Below are 12,212 nucleotides of genomic sequence, written 5' to 3'. Positions count from 1 at the left end.
ATAAAACGTTTGGTGTGAGGCCTGTTCTTGCTAAGTATTGAATGAAGCAATAGTAGTCCTATTTTTATTCCTTCCCACTGTACATTGTATAAATTATATGTGAGTGTGCTGTATATTTTGAACAGCCATTTGCTTGAGAGCAAGGTATTATCAGTATATTTAACAGTTTCTGTGATTCCTGATTGATATAGTTACAAGAACTGACCCATCCAAATGTAAGTTTCCTATAATGTTGATATCCAGTAATTAAATTTTTCTTGTGCTGGGAGAGAGCTTTTCCCAGTTGGCCAGCGCAAGGAATGGCTATTGGGTTTGAATTGCTTAAAAATCATATTTCTACTGAATTAGAGATATCGGCAGTGGTGGTATAATTAGTGTTATTTTCAATACCACTATGAATATGACTGCAACAATGCAGCTGGCGTGTGCAGTGAGCATTGCTTCATTTGACATTCCTGCATTATGTGATACACAAAGCACAATACATGTTTGTTTCAGAGGTACAAATGTATCATGATGAAATATACTCAATAGTTTGTGAAATCACAAGCATAGTTAATGTTAAATCCAACCTGACAATGTTATATACTGAACTACTGAGTATCCATCAAGTATCTTCATGTATATCAAGTTGGCAGTGAATTTCCATTTCAACGAAAAGTATGTCAGTTTCCATAGTTGAAGTACAGGGAAGTTATACAGATGAAATTCAAATTGTTTGGAAACTTAATAGCATGTTGAAGCTTAGTATTTCAATGAAGGTATTGTGGTTTAAGGTGCACTGTATATTTGTGTATTTATTTATTTATTTTGTTTTTGTCTTTGTAGTTGTATCCAGCTTCTATCCTTGAAACCTTAAATCGAGCCAAACTCAAGCACTTAGTATGACCATGTCATCTGAAAAGCCATGGAATATTTGTTACTGTATGTAATTTTTTTTTCCATGAAAAAAAAAAAGAGAAAAAGATGTCATATTGACAGCTTGTGTAAAATGGTGTTGATATCTCTGAGAACTAATTTCTATGAATGCTTATTCCCTTCAGGAACTGTCGATTTAAGCTTTGAAATTATGGTGGACAATTTCCCACAACTTTAGCAGTACTTCAAGAATATGTGTGACCAGAAATGTTAACATATATTGAACTGTTCCCCATCTTGTAGGAGATTTCACTGTAGTGGAGACAATGCTCATTTTTAGGAAGGATATCCAAGATACCATTGTATGTATGAATATACACTTCGTCTTCATCCAGTGATGATGGATAGGAGAAAAGCCAGCCTTTAAGAGCTTATTGACAGTTGCCATTTTCACATGAGGAAATTCTGGAAATTGTTATTTCACATGTGCATCACTTTCTCATTTACAGAAGGGCATCCAGAAGCTCCCCGATCAGCACCAGCTGAGTAGCCTCTTTCCCATAGTGGACCACTGGAATCCTTTCGGCCACGATGGTCGGCGGCTGAGTGCTGTAGATCCACGATCTGCCTTCACCACTGCCTCCCCAACCATCACCACTGCGGCGTCCACCAGCATCAGCAGCAAAAGCAGCAGCGGCGGCGGCGGCAGCAGCAGCTGCACCACGGCCACCCACACCATCGGCTCCCTTAAAGCCATGATGAAGCCGACGGACTTGTTCCGGGACCAGGTCAACGCCCTCTGGTCCTGCTTCAAGGACTGGAATGAGTGTGAGCAGACACTGGTGCTCTACTCACTGCTCAAGGGGGTGTCAGGCACACAGGCCAAGTTCCTATCAATGGTGCTAGAACAGGCCCAGGCTGAGTCGGACCTCCAGCATGTAGAGAGAGAAGCCAATGATCCAGGTAGGCAAAGTTTTACCCCCCCCCCTTTTTTTTTTTTCCGCATTAGTTTTGGTGTGCTTTTCCTGTTATTGTCATTTTCTCTTCTTTTTTTTTTTTTTTGGGGGGGGGGACATCTACAACCAAATTTGGTTAACATTTTGGCTTTTCACAGATTTGGAAGACATATTTCCCTATAAGTTACAGTCAGTGTGGAAATGTTCTGTGTGAACAATCCTGTAGATGCTGGCTGCATATAATCATGAAAGTACAAAAAGTTGTTGTACTGCAAAGTGCAATATTTTAATCAATATTTTGATGATATTTTTGTTTTTATTTTTTATTTTGTATAAAGAACACTTCTTTTTTGATTTTTTTTTTTTACCCTTTATAATCTTTTACTTTCTGTGTTGTGTCTCATGCCAGTAGTACAGACAGTTGGCACTTTGCTGACATCAATCTCATGACTTGATGTGATGTGTTGAAAAGCCAGTATGTGTGTTGCCATGAATAATCATCTACATACAATGTACAGCACAGTACAATGTACATGTACATCGGAGAATGCTGCAGTTGTCCCATAAGTTAATGAGGTACTTCTTCCTGAATCCCATCCCAAAGTCTATGCCATGTATTAACATCACTTGGCAGCTGTGTGACAGGCATACATGATTGTCACTGGGCATTGTTCAACTACAGCCCACTTCAAAGATATATAATGCATTGCAGTAGAAACAGAAACAATAAGGCACTGTGCTGGTTGTCATCTGCTCTTTGTAGCTATACAAAGCTATAAAAAGGAATGACAGATCTCTATTCAGCAAGCATGAAAATGTTCACATGCAGTAGGCTATCTACTTATAGGCAGCGCCAGCTTTTTATGGGGGGGGGGGGTGATTTCTGTATTTTTAACTGTTTCTAGAGATTAAAAACATATCACTCTTCACTAATATGTAGATTGATACTCTGCTGTACTTTTTTTTTTTTTGCGGGGGGAGGGGTTTTAAACTGCAATTTGTAGTTTACAATACATGTACCTTTAACCAAGACGAATCTAAATAGAATTTATATAAGTATTAAAGCTGGCAATCTGATCTGATACTAAGTGTGATTATGTCAGTGATGTAATATTTTGTTGGTTGCTTTTATTTATTTATATATATATATATATATTTTTTTTTTTTTTTTTTTTTTTGGGGGGGGGGGGTAAGCATTTTACAGGGAAGGGAAGGTTAATGTGAGTTAATTGTTAATGTGTACAATGAAAACCTTTCTCATGTTGTCATTTACCTACAATGTATGTCAGTTCTAGTATACTTTAGGTCTCTCTTTATGAATACCAGAAATGGAGGGCTGTAAAATATTGTCCCTCCGTGGTTCTTTGTTCAAAGCTTTTCTAAACTTACAGTTGTGCTACACAGGCATTCCATGGGATCATCCTAATATACTACTCAAAAAAAGTTAAGGACCACTTTTTAAAACGTACACATTTGTACACATTTGTACCACTTCACAATGGGCCCACTTTTCAGGATATGCAATAATGCGAGAGACATCATGCAACAACTGAAACCGCCCATGTGTGAAATTGTTACAGGGTGTTTGAGGAGATTCAAGACAGCCATATTCGGGTATTTCTAGAAATACAACACCCGGTTTGAAAATTGTATACACACATTAAAAAGTGGTCCTTAACTTTTTTTGAGTAGTGTATTATGGAACTTTTGAATACTTGTAATGTACATCCCACACACACATGCTGCACTGTATGTAGCAGCCTACACATTGTATGATAGTCAATGTAACAACAGAGGAATACTATTCTGCACAGTATTCGTACCTACAGGCTTGGAAGGGGTACACAATCAAAACAACAACAACAACTATGTAGAATGTACCTGTACATTGTATTGCATAGGTAGGAAAACTTAATAAACTACTGAGTTGGCAGCGAGTGTGATTTAAAGTGTTCAGTGGTGTATTTCTGACTAGAGACAGCAAGAACTGCCAAGAGAGTGTACTGCACATTTATCAAGAAGTAAAAACAAACGGCTACATGTCTAACTGAAGTATACTGTAGGCCCAGCCCAGTCAGTCTCCGGTAAAGGGGCAGTGTGGGATATTAATAGATCGAGGCAAATGATAATCTGTCCCTAGTACACTCTGACTAGATGGATGTAAGATTCAGCACCGTCAGACTCTATCCAAAAATAAAGTAACCCCTAGCGGATAATTGAGGCCATCTCTCGTGTGGCCGTCCTGTCGCGTGGACAGCATTGAAGTACACATTGCGTGCAATGGAACTCCCTCCTCTGCCCCCCCCCCCCAAAAAAAAAAAGGAGGAAGGAGTAAAAAGGAAAAAGAAATCATAAGAGTGTAATGTATGCCAGGTCTTGTCTGGTGAGTGTGTGTCATGGAAGCATTGGCCAATCCTCTGACGTTTCTTGGGAAAGAGGATATTAGAGAGATTTGTTGAGCGCGAGGTGCTCACTTGCTCCTATCGCGTGGTGCTATCACAAGGTAGCTTAAATTCTCAAGTCAATGATGGTGTGTACACTGTAATATCACGAAGGCAGTACAACTGTGTTGCCCCCCGTAATTTTTCCCTCGTCAGTCTGTGTGTCAACATGCTGAAATTGTTTTTTTGTTTTTTTTACTAAACCATGTACTTTGATGCATGCTTGAAGGAAGACCCTTCTTACATGCACAGCTGACTAATACTGATTGTACTGTCTAATTTTGCTTTGGCCAGTTAAAGAGGAATGAAACCCCAAAATATAATGTGTACATTGAGTGAATGCAGCAGTATCAGTAGAACACATCAGTGAAGTTTGAGGAAAATAAAGCAATCTGTTTAAAAGTTATGAGATCTTAAAGTTTAGGTGCTGCCATTTGCTGGATGAGAAAACTACAATATTTCACAACATTATGCTGGATGACATAAAGAAAATTATATTTTAAAGAGAATTCAACATATTTTTTCATATTTCAAGCATTATGAAAAAGCACTACTTCTTTCACAAAAAAGAGGGGGGAGTTTACACTATCCTTTATATGTCAAGATCAAGAGAAAGAAATTGGCCACACCAAAACTTTACAAATTAATATTTTTTGAACAGCTTATTGGGTTTTCCTCAAACTTCATAAGTGTGTGCTGCTACTTTACTTAATCCACTATTTTGGGTTCCGTTCCCGTTTGATACAAATGTGTCCTTCTTGAAAGGGCAAAGATAAAAAAGAGATGAACTGTGAAGTGCAGAAATTTTCATGGTACAATGTACATTCATTTTTGCATATTTCATGCTACTTTTAGCACAAATTTTAGAAACCACAAAAATGTCTTCACAATTTACTCTGTACATTTTGAATGGGTTGAATCGTGGGCTTCGTCAGTGATGCCTTTTGGTATAAGTGTGTGCGTGTGTGTGTGTGTATGTATGTGCCTTAGAAATGTACATGTAATATTCATTTGAGCGCATGTGTGTGTGCAGTATCAGGGTACTCATAGTTTCTGTACGTACAAAGTGTAATGCAAGCAGCAGTGTGACCATACAATTGTATCAAGGGATTCATAATACAAATGAAATACACAGTTTGAGATTGTGTTTCATTCTCATAAAATTTTGCATGGACCACTCAGAGATGAAATACACTACTGTAAAAGTGGAAATTTTCGCGGTGTTGAAATTTTCGCGGTGTTGAAATTTTCACGCATTTTGCGCAATCAGAAACTAGTGCGAAAATAAAAGCACGCAAATATTTCTCCTTGCCATATGTTCCTGTAGTTGATGTCTTGATACCGCAGAATTAAAAACACGTGAAACTCTTCTTATCCGGCCAAGCGCGAAAAATTAGTCGCGCGAAAATATCCACTTTTACAGTATATGAATAAAAATTCGGTCGCTGCCATTACTTAAGTTGTCTAGAATTTACAAAATAGCTGTCATGCTGCCTTTGATTATTTTTACATCAATCAAATATCGTATGCAGGAATGATTTGGGTAAATATGCATATGAGTGTTTTGTGGGATAAACAAAAGACCTTTTATGGTTCCCTGTCACAGGTACTGACTCAAGTGATTGTGTTGCATATGACCAACCAACCACAGCATTAGAGGTGAAGATTTGGCAGGGATCCCCATAGGATTATGTGCAAATGCCTCCTGATCTAACCATCCTTCCCCCAGAGAGTCTCCAATTGCCTTCTTTTGCACTTGGAAGCTAGAATATGTTGTTGTCCTTGTTTTGTTGCACAATCTTGTTGTTAATTCCAAGTAATTTTTTCTTTCCTTGTCAGCGGGGGTGAAGTACCTGGTACACTGCTACATGGCATGAATTGACATCCAGCTTGCATTGACTTTGTTTTAATAACAGCTCTGTCATGTCACCAACAGCAAAAATGTGCATTGCTTGTGGGAATGATAAGGGCAACTTTCAATCTTTTGCATTCGTAATACATGCGTTGTACATACTGTACTCATGCTTATATTGAAAATTAAAGATTCATGATATAAAATTAAATTTACAGATTTTAATCCCCTTTTGAAATTAGCTGCATTTAAGGAGACCTCCGGATGATTTTCAGACTTAGAATTGAACAGATAAATCAGTTATAATGTGTACGATACAGAGTTTCAGAATGTATAGTGATTGGGATGAGGAATAAAAATGTTTCCAAAATTTATAACAAATCACAATGAACAAGAATGATGACATTGCAGCTTAACCATAAGATTGCGCTGTGGGGGGGGGGGGGGGGGGGGGGCTCAAGGAAGCAGAACAAAAGAAGAAAGCATGCATAAATTCTTACACAGCAAGTATTTGGATTACATTGCTACGTTTCTGAAATATGTGAGCCTATTGTAACATACTCTGTCATCATTCTTGTTCAGTGTTGATTTGTTTTGTGTTTTTCAGAGTATTGGTTTCTCTGCTCAAGGACCACAATGAATTCCACAAATCTACAAAATGTATGCATGGTGTGGTTGGTGTACAATGTGTACGTACTACTGTATAAAGCTGTTATTTTCGCAAGGGTTTAATTTTCGCGAATGTTGCGAACCACTGCTGGACCGCAAATTTAACAACACATGAAAATGTCACCATACACTAGGCTAATAGTGCACTTACGATAAGCCTCAGTGTCAAATCGCAAAAACATCATCTTGTGAAAATGTCTGTGACCTCCCCATTCGCGAAAATATCTGTATGCGAAATAACAGCTTATACAGTACACTGTACATGATGCTGAATTATGAAGATCATTTGGATTTTCCCTATAAGTTTGTATGTATTGTAGGACTACTTGTACAAATGTAGTTGTCATGCGCGCAGATGATTAGCAAACAAATGGTCAAGTTCAATGCAAGAATGACATTTGTTTCATAGAATTTGAAATAATTCAAATTTCCAAATTGTCTTGGGCTTGAAGTTCAGAGGAGATTTTATCTATTTTAGCATTATACATCATGAAATTTGTTTTTCTGCTAGAGCACATTATTTTGCAGTCTTGCCAGGTGTGGTACATGTAAGTGACTTCATGAGGATAAAGTGATGACAGGACCACTAAGGTACTGTATGTTAATGTACAGTACCGGTAGTTTATTGACAGATGTTGGAACAAATTGCCTGTGAAGGGGAATTCTGTTAGTCAATGTTTTCAGCAAATATTTTGATTTGTCACACTTGTGTACACATTGTGTACACTACAGTTGACATCTGGACAGTATTGCCATCAGCATAGTTCAGGGCACTTCATAAAAAAATGTTCAATTACTCTATTAAAAGTCTAAGTGTTTAAGGCTTTCAGAGAGTACCCTGTCAAATGTGACATCTACAGTGAGCAGAATCACATATGACTACACAATAAAATCATCGTTTTTTAAAGGACAAGTTCACCTTCATAAACATAAGGATTGAGAGAATGCAACAATATTAGCAGAACACATCAGTGAAAGTTTGAGGAAAATTGGACAATCGATGCAAAAGTTATGAATTTTTAAAATTTTTGTGTTGGAACCGCTGGATGAGGAGACTACTACAGCTTGTGAGTCATATGCGTACAACAGTATAAAGAAAATGTAAAAGAAAATTCAACATATTTTCACTTTTTTCGCATAATAAAAGAGCTCTTGACTTGCCTCTTTCTAGAGGTAGGGGGAATAATATTACCCATAACATTTGTCGGTAACGAGTCAGGGGAATGTGTACTTTTTTCAAAAGATGGCATTTTGTGAAATTCTCTTTATATTTTCCTTGTATTGTTGTACGCATGTGACATCTAAGTTATTCATACACTGCAGTAGTCTTCTCATCTAGCGGTTACTGCACAAAAACTTCAAAAATTCATAACTTTTGAACGGATTGTCTGATTTTCCTCAAACTTTCAATGATGTGTTCTACTAATATTGCTACATTCTCTCAATCCTTATGTTTATGAAGGTGAACTTGTCCTTTAAAGTTGTATACTACCGTATTTCTCTTGCATTTTTTTTTCTTTTTGTGTGTGTGTAGTACAGATTGATCCTGCAGAGATACATTGTACACACAGGACTAGACGTGGTGTACTGTATGTCACCCAACTTAATATGATGCCTTGTCATGTGTGGCTATGAATCAACTGAGTAAAGGTTGCACCTGTATGAGTCTAATTGCTGTATCGATACATCAAACCACACTACTTGCCTGGTACCACTACAGAGTGACGCATATGATGTTGAGATATATGAGACCATCCGCTCATTTAAAACTACTTACGGTATGTTTAAGATCACAGTGTGCTGGGTAGTCATTTTACAGTTGTACCACTATGTACATATCTATAGTCCATTGTGAAAGAATTATCTCCTGCGGTCAACAATTTACAAAACAACTGTGTTGCCAAAAAAGAAAAAAAAAGTATTTATATTGGACACAAATCCCATGGATGTTAACTTATTATGTTAGTTTTAACCACGGGAGTACTAGGCGAGCTTGCCTTGTACTCCCTTGGTTTATGGCTCAGGTTGGCAATGACTTTGCAAATACATGATAATTTTAGATTTCAGTAACAAATCAATGATCTTGTACGTAAGAATATCCAGTCAGAATTGCTTTGTTTTATGCTCTCCTTTTTTTTAAAGGCCAGTTAAAATTGAAAGTAGAAGTACAAAGTTTTATTACAATTGCTAAAAAAAAAGAGAATTAAAGAAGGTTGCCTCCAACAATGATTCATTTTGGAGAACATACAAACAATGATAACACAGCATTCAGTGACAACTGCTACACTTTGTATGCTTGAAAACTCTTCAATATGTTTGCATTTTTTTGTTGCCTTTTTGCCACAAGTGGATATTTTTGGGCAAGTAATTTATTGTGCCCTAAGATGAATTCCGTGTGTTTTAAGTTCAATGGAATCAAAACACTACATAGTGATACATATAACAAGCAAAGATATTTGCGTGCTTTTATTTTTGCGCTTGTTTCTGGACATGAGAAATGCGAGAAAATTTCCACTTTTACTGTAATTTAACTTGATTTACCTCAAATCTTTATTGTTTAATTTGCTAGCACTTTAAATTTGGCTTACTTTTCTACATTTGATTCAAGTTAAACTTCTCACAGTTGGGTATGACAACAAAATCACCAAGTACGTAGGTGTACTGGTAACCAGATTCTCTCTGTTATAGTCACATGGCACTCTATTTGTGATTAGTCCTGTTGACTTCGGTCCAGATCTCAAATTTTGTCTGTGGGTGTTCATATTTTGCTACCATAGAAAACAGAAGACCGTCTCACAACTTGTGTGTAGGATGTCAGGTGATAAATGTATGTGGTAGACGCATAGAGGCGACTCAGTAGCACACGCAAGACATGCAGCATGCGACAAGTCGGCAGGTTGACACGTATGGTGCGGGAGTCTATCACTGCAACAAATACGTCAGCAGAGGAAGTTAACTGTGAGCAGGCATGTGAGCACAATTAGCTGCAGCTGAGGTGTAAAGTCCTGCCCTGTACACTTACTGTAGGTCACATGGATGTATACAGAATACTAATCACCTGATGATGAATTTATTTAAAACAAAAACAAAAACCAAATATTCACCCTTTCCATGCAAACAGTATATCCTACTCCATGCTTACCCTAGTCCTCCCCCCCCCCCGCACGCACGAACGCACACACACACACACACACACACACACACACAAACACCACACATATGCTCTTCAGTCTCCTTGCTTTGTACAGATTTTTTCCACGTCAAGAGATTTTACTGAACAGTGGTTTGAAGTCTATTATCATTTGAACTTTAATAAAGTGAAAACATAGTTTTGGGAAGGGTTTGAGAACCCGCCTGGCACCATTTCATATTTGCGTGCAATATATTGAAAGAGTCTACCAAGAAACTTACCTGGCTGACGCGATTTACCGGGATGAGGAGTTGTTTTGGAGTATTTCAAGATCAAAAATAAGAGTCGGTATACCGACTTTTATTTTTTAGAAGGATCCAGACTAACTCGGTCTCAGGGAAAACTTGGCCCTATTTCAGACAATTTACATGCAGTTTGTGATCGCCATACCGAAAAGACAATCAAAGATGCTTGATAAACAACACAACTTCAAAGACATCTCAGGTGATGTGCGTAATACGCTTGAGGACCGCGCTCTGTCCATTTGGTTTGTACAAGATTAGCGCGCACTTTCCTGTCTTTTCAGTTACAGTTGTAAGCGTCCGTGGGTATCAACTCAGACCATAACTGTGACCAGCCAGAACGCAAAGCGCTACAGGCTGCTCCCATAGTATGATACAACGCTGTACAATCCAAAGGGACAACTCGTCCCGCCGTCAAAGCGAGGCTGAGTTGTCCCCGAGTCTGAGTTTAGCCTGACCCCAATCGGATAAGTTCTGAGACTGCGACTCTGGCGAACCTTTTTGGTTATTATTTCGCATTTTCGTCGTTAACCATCGAATATCTTGTTATTACAGGGTTATTCCACACATTTATTAGGCATACATGCACATTTGGGAGTGAAATTTGACAACTTTTGCAGGCGTACCAGAACTATGTTTTGGCTTTAAAGTGATGTCGAGTCAAAAGACTGCCAGAGTTCTCATAGAAGTAGAAATTGTATAGGTATCATTGTTGCACATTGACCTTGCTGTAAGAACTGAATGTACAGAAGAGGTCACAGTGTACAAGTATTTCTTTGATATTGATCAGTATCAAGTCTTCATTGTTAGCAGATCCAGATTTATAATTTTGCAGTATACACTATGCATTACGAAAAATAAAAAAATATATGGAACTACACTGTACACACAATTAAGAACATGCCAACCAACTTTTACACTGTTGTTCTATTTTTTCTCCTACCGTATGTCAGATCTATACCCTCGCACACACATATAAGGGGGTACAACATAGGAATTAGCGCGTAGGCGGTCGGGTGGTTGAGCTGTCCGTTGCAAATCTTGCGTTCCAAACTCCTTCTGCAGTTTTGAAGCAATTTTGATGAAACGTAGGGTACATGAAGACATTGAGGTGTAGATGTGCAAGACATGTTTTTTGTGTTTGTCAGAGAAAGTGTTGCCATGGTAACCAAAATTTTCCCAAAACCTTGTGGAGTGAACTACTTCCACAGTATTTGAGCAATTTTTGTCAAATTTGGTATGTATAATGATCTATAGGTGTAGTTATGCAATACACACTTTGTGTTTGTACTTAACAAGGCGTTGCCATGGTAACAGTTTATTTTCTTGAAAATCTTGTGATGTGAACTGCTTCCACAATTTTGAAGCAGTTGAGCACAAACTTGGTGTACATACATTTGTAATGACAAGTACAAGACATGTTTGTTCGTTTGTTTTTTGTCAGAGAAAGTATTGCCATGGTAACCACAATTTTCCCAACACCTTGTGGAGCAAACTACTTCCAGTGTTAAAAGCTTATTTTCTTATTCATTAGTCTGTGCATTGCATCAATGTGTTAAACCTTCAGTGTTCTTTTCAAAACCAGCTTCTGTTGTTTTCTGTTGTGTTTGGGCATACACAGTGTGTAGAAACAACATTGTACTCGAGTATAAGAAGAACGCATTGTTTCCATTGCATCAGTTGCGCCAGGTTCTGAGTTGCTGTTTTTGTGATTTGTTTTGTTTTGTTTTGTCATGTTGAACAGTGACACTGCAGAAAGATTGCACTTGTGCTGTAGTGGTTACCATTGTAGACTTCAGGCAAAGAGCTCAGGCTGCATTATTTCCCTGCAAGCTGGGCAGAGCTCTCAGAGAATGACTCACGGAGGCATGACCTCCGTTCAGGAAACGATTTACTGCAACCTGCCCTGCCAGACTACGCTGTCACTCACTCCATGCTGCCTCCAGCAACACTAGACAGTTGCAGAAACTTACCTACTGTACGTGTGGCTATGGGCTTAACCCC

The 12,212-nt window shown here is 38.2% G+C and overlaps 1 protein-coding gene across 2 annotated transcripts in view; it reads left to right on the top strand.

The window, feature by feature from the left end:
* LOC139718250 (protein Smaug homolog 1-like) overlaps window positions 1-12,212 on the top strand; it is a 63,363-nt gene that overhangs the window by 12,712 nt on the left and 38,439 nt on the right. For both annotated transcript variants that reach the window (XM_071629731.1, XM_071629730.1), the window contains exon 2: window positions 1,368-1,821. In XM_071629731.1, the coding sequence (XP_071485832.1) occupies window positions 1,614-1,821 (208 nt within the window). In that variant the 5' untranslated portion in view covers window positions 1,368-1,613. The remainder of the gene's footprint in view (window positions 1-1,367; window positions 1,822-12,212) is intronic.

The sequence above is a fragment of the Diadema antillarum genome, unplaced genomic scaffold, assembly GCF_040938485.1.
Source record: "Diadema antillarum isolate AM-2024a unplaced genomic scaffold, OU_Dant_1.0 scf00000091, whole genome shotgun sequence".
In the NCBI taxonomy this organism is placed as follows: Eukaryota; Metazoa; Echinodermata; class Echinoidea; order Diadematoida; family Diadematidae; genus Diadema; species Diadema antillarum.
The sequence above is the reverse complement of the archived record's forward strand: the minus strand, read 5'-3'. Positions and strand labels throughout refer to the sequence as shown.